Source organism: Lycorma delicatula, chromosome 9 (assembly GCF_047948215.1).
Source record: "Lycorma delicatula isolate Av1 chromosome 9, ASM4794821v1, whole genome shotgun sequence".
In the NCBI taxonomy this organism is placed as follows: Eukaryota; Metazoa; Arthropoda; class Insecta; order Hemiptera; family Fulgoridae; genus Lycorma; species Lycorma delicatula.
In genome coordinates, this window is record NC_134463.1 from 42,359,969 (window position 1) to 42,372,830 (window position 12,862).

The window sequence follows — 12,862 nt, forward strand, 5'->3', positions numbered from 1 at the left end:
CATTTGATTTCACTTGCTTTGTTTTTTTTGTCTGAGCGATGTTGACTTCCACTGGCTGGACTGCTGTATTGTTTCAGGGTCATAGCTGCAACACCAAGATTCTTCCTGTGTTGTGGACTTTGACAAAAAATCTGTCAGTTTGTACCTGTTCTTTCAATTCCTGACACACTCTGACTTTTATCCCTCTTGTCATCAGAAAGCAGTTGCATAGAACAAACTTTGCATGTCTCTTGTTCACATTTTCAGTTAGGATTCTTTGGCATGAGCACCAAGAAATTTAAATTATTTCCTCCAATTCATCTCTTCTGGATGATGAGGAGCAACCCAAATAGGGTTCATCTTCAAGTGACATTTGGCCACTTCTGAACTGGGCAAACCACTTGTAAATTATTGTTTGGCTTAAAGCTTCTTTCCCATAAGCTTCCAAGCTTCCCAAAATATTGAAACTGTCATTGTTTTCTTTAACAGGAAACAAAATTTGGTGCTGGCACATTGCTCCTTAAAATTTGCCATTGCAAAATCACCGATAATGTTGGAAAGGGCTTAAGAAAACAATCACTCCGTTTGCTGCAATAATTTCTTATGAATGCTACCTGTCCAACTGAGCAGAGAGAGTATAAACCTACCTAGCCAGAGAGGACAGCACTGCCAACCCACTTTGTGGAGAAAATAATTTTTTTTTTTTTTTTAGTAACACCCTCTGTGAAATAAATCATTCATAGTGCAGAACATTTTTTGAAAGTAAATCAATAGAGTATAGAGTAGGATTGTAAAGTGTTAACAATTTGCAATGTTGATTACAAAAGTATGATGGACAACTAATATTTGAGCTCCAGATTACACCCAGACAAATACAAATAGTAATTATTTCCCAGTAAACAAATGCATATATAAAAATTGGACAATTGTATTAATTCAGGACAATTATAATAATTGTAAATTATAAGTAAATTGTATGCGTAAAGACTATACTCTTTCCATAGTAGTTTCAGTATTAGGTATCTTTAATAAATTAGAGATGTTTGTAAAATCGTGGTCATAATAATGCATCTGAGTACCAATTCTATATGCAGAGTTATCCAAAAAAGAATAAGGGTTTTCATGTAGTTGTTTTTAGACTGCAGTGTATGTGGACACCATACAATAGAACAATAAGTAAGAATGGGAGAAACAAAAGAAAAATAGAGTTTCCTAAGTGTATCAATATTTCTAAAATATTTAGAGAATCATTTTGCAATGCAGATGTAAAAAGAAATTTTCTATCAAAAATAACACCTCAATCCTTGATATTCAAAACACATGAAAAAATATTATTATTTAAATTATAATTAAAATGTGAAGTATTTCTACCAAAAAATCTGTAAAAGCTTAGTAAAAGTCCATTTTTTCTACACCATTCAACTAAAGAATTTAAATCAATGTGTAACAACTGTTTATAAATGAGATTATCAATCTGCGTATAATCATATCATCACCAGATAATAAACATTTAGAATGTTTTAATTTTTGACAAGAATTATTTATATAAATAATTAAAAAGAGTGGGTCAACAATAGAGCTTGATAACACCTGAAGTAACTTTCATTGGATCTAAAATGAATTTCTTTTCTTGGCTTGATGATATAGCCACATAAGCTTGAAGTTTGTGCATGGGATATGGAAATGGAATTTGTGGCTTTTGAAAAATGTCATGCCTGACTGGTTTCAAATGTGTGGGGTCTCTGGATGAAAAGCTGAGATGCTACCACTCTGTCACAGAGATTTGTTTTAACATATTGAATTCTTTTAACGAGAAAAGAAGCAAACCAGTTAAGAAAATTACTATCTATATCAAAATCATCTAACTTTCTTACAAGTAAATAATGTTAACCATGATAAAGCACATCTGAAGTCAGTATTAAATCAGTATTTGGATCTTTGATCAAATTATAACTATTGGTAAGTGAGTCAATAATGTCTTAAGTATGTATGCTTAGATTCCTTTGAGTAGACTTTCCTGCAAGAAATCTATGCTGTTATGGTACACTGAATTTCGATATGTATATATATATATGATGTAATTTTATTGCAAACAAGGTGATCAATTAATTTAGCAAATACATTATACTTTTTAATGGAATGGTAATTATTAATATCAGAGATGTCACTTTTTTTTTGTACTGGGGTTATAAATGAAACTTTCATGAATGTTGAAAAGTTTAATTTATAAATCCAGTGCATAAAACATTCAGGGAATGTTTTCTAAGTTCTTAGAAAAAGATAGTAAAACAAATTATTTTGTGTAGAATGTTTTTTATTTTGCAGCATTATCTTTTAATTCTATACACTTTTCCAAGCATTTCTCCAACTTTTTTAAGCCATCCAAAAAGTAGGATTTCGGAAGGTCCTCAATACAAGCATCTGTTTTGGCGATTACCTCATCGTTCAATGTGGGCCGTTGCCTGCCGAGCCATTTTTTTCAGGTTTGGAAATAAAAAATAAGTCACTGGGGGCCAAAAACAGTGAATAAATTGGATGTTGTAATAATTCAAACTTCAACTCCATAATTTTGGCCATAGAAACCGCGCAGGTGTGCACCCATGCGTTGTCTTGATGGAAGAGGATCTTTTTCTTTTTCAAATAACATTGTTTTTCTTGATTTCTTCGCTCAACCGGTGCAATAATGATGCATAGTACTCTCCAATTATTGTTTGTCCTTTTTCCAAGCAATCAGTGTTGCCGTGATACCGTGTACATCCCAAAAAACTGGCCATCACCTTGCTGGCCGATTTCACCGTCTTCACCTTCTTTGGAGCTTGTTTGCCTTCAAAAACCCACTGTTTTGACCGTTCCTTAGTCTCTGGAATGTAGTATTGTATCCATGTTTCATCCATAGTTATCTATCAACTCAGAAACTCTTCAGGATAGTGTTGGAAAAGGACCAAAACAACCTCAGAGTCAACCACACGATTGCATTTATTCTCCACTGAGAGCAAACACAGCACCCATCTTGCCAAATTTTTTTCATACCCAATTTTTCGTGCAAAATTGAAAACACTGTACCTTGCAATATGCATGTGGCCTCAACTATTTCACGCACTTTAATTCGTTGATCACTCAAAACCATATTGTGAATTTTGCCAATCGTTTTGGGGGTGGTCACTTTCATTGGACGTCCTGAACGATCTTCATCTTTTGTGGATGTATGGCCACATTTAAACTCATTTACTCAATTGTAAACAGTTGCAAACACAGGAGTAGATGTGCCATGAACTTCATCCAACTTTGGTCTCTTTCGGTGTTAAGCCTTTTAATATAAGTGTTTAATCACCACTTGAAACTCACTTTTTTCCATTTTTATAAATAAACAATAGCTTGTTGCTTCAATTGACTATGACAATGAAACCATTTGATGGATACAGCTGAAACTTTAACTGCACTCTAGCGACAAATAACACTTACTAAAAGCAAACCATTTTCGATACTACGAGCGCCATCTCTTGGATTTTCTAAGGACTTATTAAACGACCCTCATACATGTGAGAGAAATATTTCAGGTAAGAATAGTACAAAAAAAGAACATTTTTTTCATAAATGTCAGATGGATATTATCTGAACCAGCACCACACGTATCATTAAAACTACAGTAGTATACAAATTAATTCGAACACAGGAAATTTTTTTTTTATTTCTATGTTGTAGCTACACTCTTGACCACACCCAATTGTAAGTTTTATATTTAATGTGAGGTTATTTTCTTTGGTTATTTAATAATCTCAATGTTATAAATAGTGTTTTGTGAAATTTACAAAATACTATTTCATAGTATATCATTTTTTATTACAAAATATATTTTTGTATTTTTTGTTCTGTGTATCTTGAATATGTAATAATGGTCATAATTCCAAGAAAGCGTTGAAAAATTGTTTTTCTTTCTGACCATACCTCTATCTGTTTTTTTTCTGTTTTAGCCTCTGGAACCACTGTAAGGTATTACTTCAGAGGATGTGAGGATGACAAGTATAAATGTAAATGAAGTGTAGTATTTTCCAGTCTCATGTCAATCATTCCTGAGATGGTGGTTAATTGAAACCCAACCACCAAAGAACACTGGTATCCATACTTTAGTATTCAAATCCGTATAAAAGTAACTGCCTTTACTAGGATTTGAACCTTAGAACTTTCTGAGCATACAGGAATGACACAACAACATGTAGCTAGCTTCTGATTGTGGTATTGGGCCAGAGACAGAAATTCTATTTTAGAACAACGTAAAGGAACTGGTTCTTTTTCATTTCAAAGGCAAATGTAAAAGAAAAACTACTCCAACAGAGGATCAGTTATTAGTGAGAAAAAGTAAACTTAATCCAAAATTATCTGCTGTAGACAAATCAAGAATTAGCAGCCAGTGGAACAGACTTAAATGTGACAACTGTTAAACACTGACTTGCAGCTGGATGAAAACCTTGCTGGCCAGCTAAAAAGCAGCTTTTATCACCAGCAATGTGCAATAAAAGGTTCTTGAAAACCAAAGCACATGCTGGACCAAAGAACACTGGAAAAATGTTGTTTTCCAACAAGTCACTTTTTTATATTCAGGGGCAAATGGATACTTTGCTCCTGATACTTCAGACTTACATACTTCAGAAAAGGTAAGATCAAAATACATCACCGGCTCTTATCCATCAATCAGTTAAATATACCCAGGAAAAAGGTTTTGGGGTTGTTTCACATTTGAAGACCCCCCTGTTCATTACTTCCAGTAGATGGTATGTTGAAAATTGATGGATATATCAAGATTGTGAAGGAAAGAGTTGTGACACAACTTCATTATACAATTCCACAAGACAACGGAATGTCCAACAAGATTTGATGCCATGATGTACTGTCAAAAAAGTGGACAAAGTTTTTTGATGAACGAAACATTAAAGTGCTACCATGGTCATGCAACTCCCGAACTTAAACTGAATTGAAAATGTTTAGTTAAAAAATGACTCAAAAATGAATTTTACCATAAAATTTGACCACATTAAAATAATCGGTATGGTTTCATAATGAAGAAAGCAAAAAAAAAAAATGTGTAGTACACTTGTTGAATCGATGCCAAATCATGTGCATGAATTGATTAAGAATAAAGGAGGATATTAATTACTGGATATTCACAAATTGACCTAATTGATTTTGGCTTTGATAGTACAGGTTTACAGTGCTGGTCTTGCACTACCATTTAATGGCTTTCCGTTTCTTTCTTCTTCCTTGCTTTAGCCAGTGGTTTACATTGCCATCTTTCTCTTCTGCTGTTGACCATTTGACTCTTATATTCTTTCTTACTTTGTTCATCTTTTGAGAGTCATGTCTTTGTAATGTCTACCCATACACCCAGGTATTTAATTGTAGGCTGGGAGACAATCTGTTTGCTTTAGTACGAATCTCCTGTACATGAAAAGTAAAAAGGATCTTATGTGGTCTAGCCACATCCCCAGTTATTTTGTATTTCTAATGAACTGGACCAGGCCTTCCTCAGTCACAATCGGAATATGCCTTATTCCCCGTCATAGAGATTGCCACAGTTTTTTTTGTGTGAGAGCCGGAGTCCTCTAGTTCTCATCCATCTATTTACCATATTTAGTGCCTCATTTGCTACTCTTGCTACATCTTCCTCCTTCTTTGCAGTGACCACTAGCACAAGGTCATCAGCAAAAGCTATTGCTTGGACTCCTTCTGAGTATTCTAAGTGCAAAATCCCATAGAACGTAAGATTCCATAAAATGGGTCCCAAAACTGAGTCCTGAGGCACCCCACTTGACACTTTGAATTCAATCTCACTACTACTTATTCGGTATACCAAAAATCTTTCATGTAAGTATCTCTGTATCGTTCATCTGAGATATGGTGATATATTGACCTTCTTCATCTTTTCAAATATTCCTTCCCACCTCAGGGAATTTAGATTGAATGAACGCAAGCTTAGTATAATCTGTTCTGAAAATATGGTGTTGATCATTCTGATTACAGTCAATAATTGTATTTTATGTTATCTACAGTATTTATTTATTTATTTTTTTTTGTTACAGTACTTGAAGAAACGACATGACTGTATGTTAGGAGTGCGACATGTGTGTTTAAATATGATTGCAGAAACTCTTAAAGAGTATAGGGCAGTTTCACGTCTTAATATATTATCAAAATATAGGCAAAAAGCATTACAACGATTGCTTAAAAGATTGCGTTATCTTAAAGAAATACATTTACAGTTAGGTGCATCAAAACTTTCTACAATTAATGATATAATTAAAGAATTTCATAGTACATCAGTAAATAGTGAAGAAATTGTAAATAGCAATTATATTGAAAATAAAATTGACTTAATAAAAGATGAATTATAAAACTAAATATCATATACTAATTTAAAAATAATAATTTTTATTTATATAATAATTTTTAAACATATGTGTATATTATCTTAGTATGTCAAATATATGTAAGTAAGCCTTTAAACAATTTATTATTTTGTATATAGATGTTTTTATATACTTTAAAATTAAGTTATTATTATATGAAACATATTTTTCATGGGTTAATAGCAGCATCAGATCGGTTTGGACAATGTAATGTTAAGATATATTAGTGGTATATAATTTTTTTTTAAATATTATAATAATACAATTGTAAACACTGTGTAACTTTTTTTTATGTAGTTATTACCTTGCTATTACAACAAACTAATTTATTACTTTAAACAAAAATTCATGAACAAAAGAGTAAAAGTAAATTAATTTTTTCCATACATTTTGAAAAAGAATGATACAAGGTTAAAATGTTCTAGGTAGAATTTAATATTTCTTGTCAATAACTGAAATTTATTTAGTTATTAAAGTAAACTAGTCATCAGAGAGATTATTCATCTTACATGGATTCTTTCTTACAAAGGTGCTTCTCTTTAAACAATTTTCAAGTTAAAAAATAAAATAAATATTTTTTAATGTATTAACCTATTATTAATCTGACTATTTTTACTGAAATGATATATATCTTAGAATTAACCTTTTAAAATTCTTGAATTTTAACAATTTTTTGAAAGCTGGTGGTTATTTATATACTCTTATCCCATTTATTTTATTTAAAAAATGTTCAGTGTATGATAAAAATAAAAGCTAGAGAAAGCATTGCATAAAGTCTCTATAGTTAATTATTATATCGGGATGTTAAATACTTTTATTACCAGTTGTTAAAGTGTCCATTTCAATCAAGAAGTCTATTTAGATTGTGATATTTTATTATATCTATTGATCTTGGAAACATTTTAATTTTTGTAACAATGTTAGAATTTATATTGGGTCGTTAAACTGACATCAAGTGATCGTTTTGTTTGAACACTATGTTAATACATATTTTATTTCTATTACCGTGATATCATCATTATTCAAAGGAGTGTGTATTAGATAGTACTTAGTTATATTGATTTTCTATTCTTAAATTTTTATGTATTTTGAGATACTATTTTGTAATCTTGAGGTAATGTTTGATTTACTTAATAGAAGGTTATTTAAGTATATTTATATTTTTGTTCTATTTCCTAAAGTAATAAATAATTTTTCCAAATAATGGTTTTCTTATAAAGCCGTTTATTTATGCATTTCTGTAATAACTATTTTTATTAATTTAATGATTAATTATTGTTAACTATTGTAAGATTCATTAAGCTACTTAAAAGAAAAACCTTGCCTTTGAACTATTTTTAACATGAGTATAAAAAAAAAATTGAGTTTCATATTATATTACAAGTTGTTCTTGTCTGCGATTTATTTGAAGAAAAATTGTAGAAATTACAGGAAATTATGTATAAAAGTATGACCCACTTTCTAATCCATTTTCCTGTCAGTGCAATTTCAAATATTCCATAACTTCATTGAAAAATTATACAAAAAGTTTAAAATTTAAGAAAAGCATAGTACATTGAGTTTTTTCTTTATTTTAAATGGTTGGTTTCAATATGAAAATAGCTTTAAAAAAATTGTTATTTCAGCTCACTAAAGATTGGAGATTATTTTTACACTAAACATTGTTTTAACAACACTACATTTCCAATGCGTTTGAATTTCAGTTTAAACTGGGTGGAAAAAAGGTAACAGAAGAATGAAGACTTTTTATAAAACTATGTGAAATTTCTGCCACTTGTTAGAAAAGAGTTGCTTTATATAATCATAGTATGCACTAAAAATTTTGTTGCTGTAGAGACATTTCACTATATTGCTCTATAAAGTGAGTACTCTTACTTAATAGACAGACAAGCTTTTCCCAGAGTTATGGAAATCTTTTTTCACTACTCTTTCTGGATCCTTTGTAAATTGAAATTATGTAACTGTACGTACCGTAATATTTTTATAAAAATTTATTGAATGAAAAAAAATTCTGCCTACCAGTAGCAAAAGTAGTAATTTTTTTAAGTAACAATTTCTTTTTAAATTAATTATCTTTTAATATCTAATTTTTTCTTAAATCCTCAAACAGTAAATAAGATTCTTCTTAAAATACTTTAAACATAAATTTTTTTACAATATTTTTTATCAACATACAAAACAATGAAATCATGCAACCAGAAGAAAAGTGAAAAAACAACGCACTATATGTATAATTTTCTGTAATTCTGAAAGGTTTTTGACAAATAAATTGGAACAATATAATAAAAATCAAGTTTTAATCTCTAAAAAATCAAATGTTTTCTGTCAAGTGGATCATAAAAAACGTTGAAACATATTTTCAAAGACAATCTTTTTATTATCATAACTCTTAGTATCATATAAGTATTATAAAGTACTAGATTAAGAAACATAATTAAGCATTTCTATGGTAGATGCTTGTATCATAGGCTAAAGCACCTGTTGAGGTATATAACTTCTTACAGTCTGTTACTGCAAGCCATATTCTGATAGAAAGAAAGCATTGAAAAAACCTATTAAAAAATTTAGTTATATACTCTACTGTTCATTATTTATTGCTTTTCTTTTGAACAAAACCAGTTTTTTTATGTAAACATCTAAGTTTCACTTTTAAAGTTAATAAATATTTTTGTTAAGTGAATTCAGTGATTAGAGAATTCAATTATCATGTGTTGAATGTTTTTAGAATTTATTTTTTTAATCCTTCTAGAAAGACATTTAAATTGTCGTTTTTTTATTATTATATTAAATGGAATGAAACAATAATGAAAAAATGCTCGACTTGTGCTTAGAATAATTAATTATAAGTAAGTTGTAAATAAATATGCTTTTTTTTTATACATTTATATTATTAATTTCAGATTTCATGAATTGGAATGCAAGTTAATATAATTAAAGAATTTACGATTAAAATTTTTATACATATCATAGAATAATGTATTTAGGTATTAGGTAATTAATTTTATTAATGTTGTTTAAATAAATAACGCAAGATAAAGTATTAATATGACTGCATAAAACAGTATACCATACTCAAGCCTTACTTTTTTCCAAGCTCCAGGTCTACTCAGTTGGAAAAAGGGTTATAAATACTTACTGAAACTTGTAAAAGTAAAAAATTTTAATGCCAATTGGATTATTATATTTTAGTTTATACCATTATCAGTCGCAGACATATAAAATAACTGCTTGATTACAAGTATTGGCATTTTTTCATCTTTGATTTCATTCATATTATTCTCATTATCATATTATCGATTTATTGGAAATTTTCATACTTTCAACCTCAACAGCATCTCGGAGATCATGTCTTTTTAAAAATAAATTCAAAAAGACACAGACACAGATTATTGTTATAAATTATTATTATTGTTATTATTATTATTATTCATTGTAATTAATATCATTTTGTGATAAAATTAAGAATATCAGTTTATTTTTTTATAATTATTTATTGAATATTTATTACATATCAGTGTTATAAGTATTTATTTCTTGTTTACACATCACAATCTAGTTACATCTGATCTAGTATTCATTTTTTTACCTGCAGTAAAGATTTGTGCATAATATAAAATTATTTTCTTAAATTAATAATAATATGAAACACCATAAATGTATTTCTTATAATGATAATTTGCTCGTATGCTTGTTTAAATGAAGTCGATTATGAATCTTATGTGCCTGTTACAGAGAATAAACAAATAAATTCAATAGAATTAGAACTTATAATCTTTTTTACACCTAAACCTTATCAATTTAGTACAAAAAAGCTTAATTAATTATTAAGCTAGAGTTAAAAAGAATAATAAAAATACTAGCATATCATACAAAAATAACAACTAAGTCACAGGTGATTTAAAAACAATGGTATTTGTTCATTAACTAGATGTAATTTTTGGATTTTTATAAAAAACAAATTTTTACAGAAAAAACTTAAGTATTGCTTTAATAATAGAAATAATAATAATAATAAAGGGAAAGAATAATTACATGAACATTATAATATAATATAATATTAATGATCCAAGAAAACAAATATTTATCTTTTTATTAATGAAAGTTCATTTTTTAGTTCCTTGAAGTATTATGATTATGAAAAATTTCAGATTTCACTGGAAATATCCATTTTAACCGTTCTTGAATCCATTTTTACTAGTTTTGGCATGACATCTGTGCCTACATATGTGCTTATGTTCCTCCCATAACTAAAAAACGATTAGCTATAAGATGTTTAAATTTTGTATTTAGGACTGTTGTAACATCTAGTTCTCCATCTCCCCTTTTTGATTGCAATCAATTGGACCAAAAGTGGCCAAGAAAGCCCAAACTCCAACTGGATTTTAGACTCTTTCTTAATTGCAGTAATAAGCCCTTGTTGATAGCTTTTTAGCGATATATCATAAGTGGTACTTATTTTCATTGGTTCCAGAGTAATAACCAAATAAAATTTTAATTAATGAAATATTTGGATCTTGCAAGGGGAAGTCACATTGGTTCGAATTCAAGACTTCATCTCCCTTTTTTTTGTTTTTAATTTAAATATATTGATTTATTAATAATTATTTACCTCTGATTGCAAAATTTTTTACATTAAATAATATTCAATAATAACAATGAAAAAAAAAATTATGAAAAAATATCAGAAGTTTTTGATGATGTAAAATTTTATGTACTTTTCATTTTAAAAAAGTATGTATATGTGTAATTTAATAGGTATACAAGGAAGTCATGTGGTGTCCATAACAGATTTTTATTTTACTGAAATACATTTTTTTCTAAAATTAATAACCTGATTATTTGTTTCCTTCTAAACTTGAGTTATAAAGGTTGAAATATTTTATTTTTATAAGTAGCACCAACATTTTTTTTTTTTTAGAAAGAGTTTTCTTTTTTGTAAAAAAAAGCTTTCTTTTTTTCTATTAAAAAAGAAATTGGGCTTTCATCCCAAAGCCCAATTTTGTTCCTTTATTTCTCAAGATTATATTCCCTGAAACATTCCATTGCTTGTCAACTGGTAATATTTTACTATCACCTCAGGACCACTGTTAGATATTGCTTCAGAGGATGAAATTAAGTGAAAATGCCATTCAGACCCAGGGCACTACCACTCGTGAGTAGTAACTATCACCTGGAACCATGAAAACTATACTCCCATGTGAATGTGTTTATAAACATTAAATTACTGCGACTTATAATTGTACTTTGGTCCATAAACCTATTATTAGTAATTATTCTTTATTTATTGTATTCTGCAAACAGATTTAGGTATTATACAAAATCTAAAATACTTTATATATCTATTATACAGTGTTAAGTTAACAATAATGGAGTCAATGGACAAACATTTCACTCCTTACTTTAGCCTGAAGGCCTGGCATAGGATGCTTTCTATTCTTCAGAATGGGTCTGCCAAGTTATGAACGACCTATACTGTTTCAGCTGATTTGGAATTCGAGAGTTCCAGCGTTCAAGTCCTAGTAAAACCAGCTAGCAATACTAGATCATGGATACCGGTGTTTTTTGGTGGTTGGGTTACCAGAGGCTAAACAGGAAAAGAAAGACTTATTCTGTTACCCACCATTATTACAGTTTGGTACCTAATGAACAAATATATTAAAAAGTATTATAATTGAATGATATTGAATTCATTATTCAATTTACAGTTTATATTCTTATAATATTATTTGTGAATATTATTGAAAGCGTTAAAAAGTGTTAGAATGTTCCCTTGTTTCAAATAAAAAAGATTTTTTTATTTGATTTTTTTATTAATTTTAAGAACATCGGTTTGTTCTCTGAGATTCCTGACATTGAGTAGATTAACTGTTAAAATTAAAAAAATTAGATACGATTTATATTTAATTTATTTATCATCATTATTATTTATTTATCATATATATTTATACATTTTTTAAAAATTAATTTTCCTTTACACTTAAAAAAAAAAATTAGTGTACCTATATTAAAATCTTAACCTTAAATCTTAGGTAGGATATATATATATGTCCTACCTTGCAAAGTTATATATCGGACCAGAGAAATTGTTGGCTGGGGTAATTCCTGACTAGTGGTTGGATGACCTTACAAGGGTGACAACTCTCGACACCATAATTGCTGGGTTTGACTGATTTACTTACGAACAAAAGCCTCTATTGAATTGAATAACTAGTGAAAATATGAAAAATATAAAACTGGTTTTGAAATAAAAATTATTTTGTACTCTTGTTAATATGAGTAGGGGAGAAATATATTAATAAACTTATTGAAAAATTACATTTTTTATGACGTAATCTGCTGTCGGTGGGCCTAGAATAAGTATAATAATAACTGTAATAGTAAATATTAAATTTAAGACTTGTCAGTGATTAAGAAACCTTGACTATTGAGTCTTAATGGTTTGAACATTGATATGAAAATATCAATATATGCTAATCATATTT

The 12,862-nt window shown here is 28.9% G+C and overlaps 1 protein-coding gene across 1 annotated transcript in view; it reads left to right on the forward strand.

Annotated features, from left to right (window-relative positions):
• LOC142330258 (thioredoxin domain-containing protein 11) overlaps positions 1-10,144 on the forward strand; it is a 68,795-nt gene extending 58,651 nt beyond the window's left edge. The window contains exon 12 of the mRNA XM_075375443.1: positions 6,054-10,144. Coding sequence (XP_075231558.1) covers positions 6,054-6,365 — 312 coding nt within the window. The 3' untranslated portion in view covers positions 6,366-10,144. The remainder of the gene's footprint in view (positions 1-6,053) is intronic.
• Positions 10,145-12,862: the final 2,718 nt, after the last annotated feature.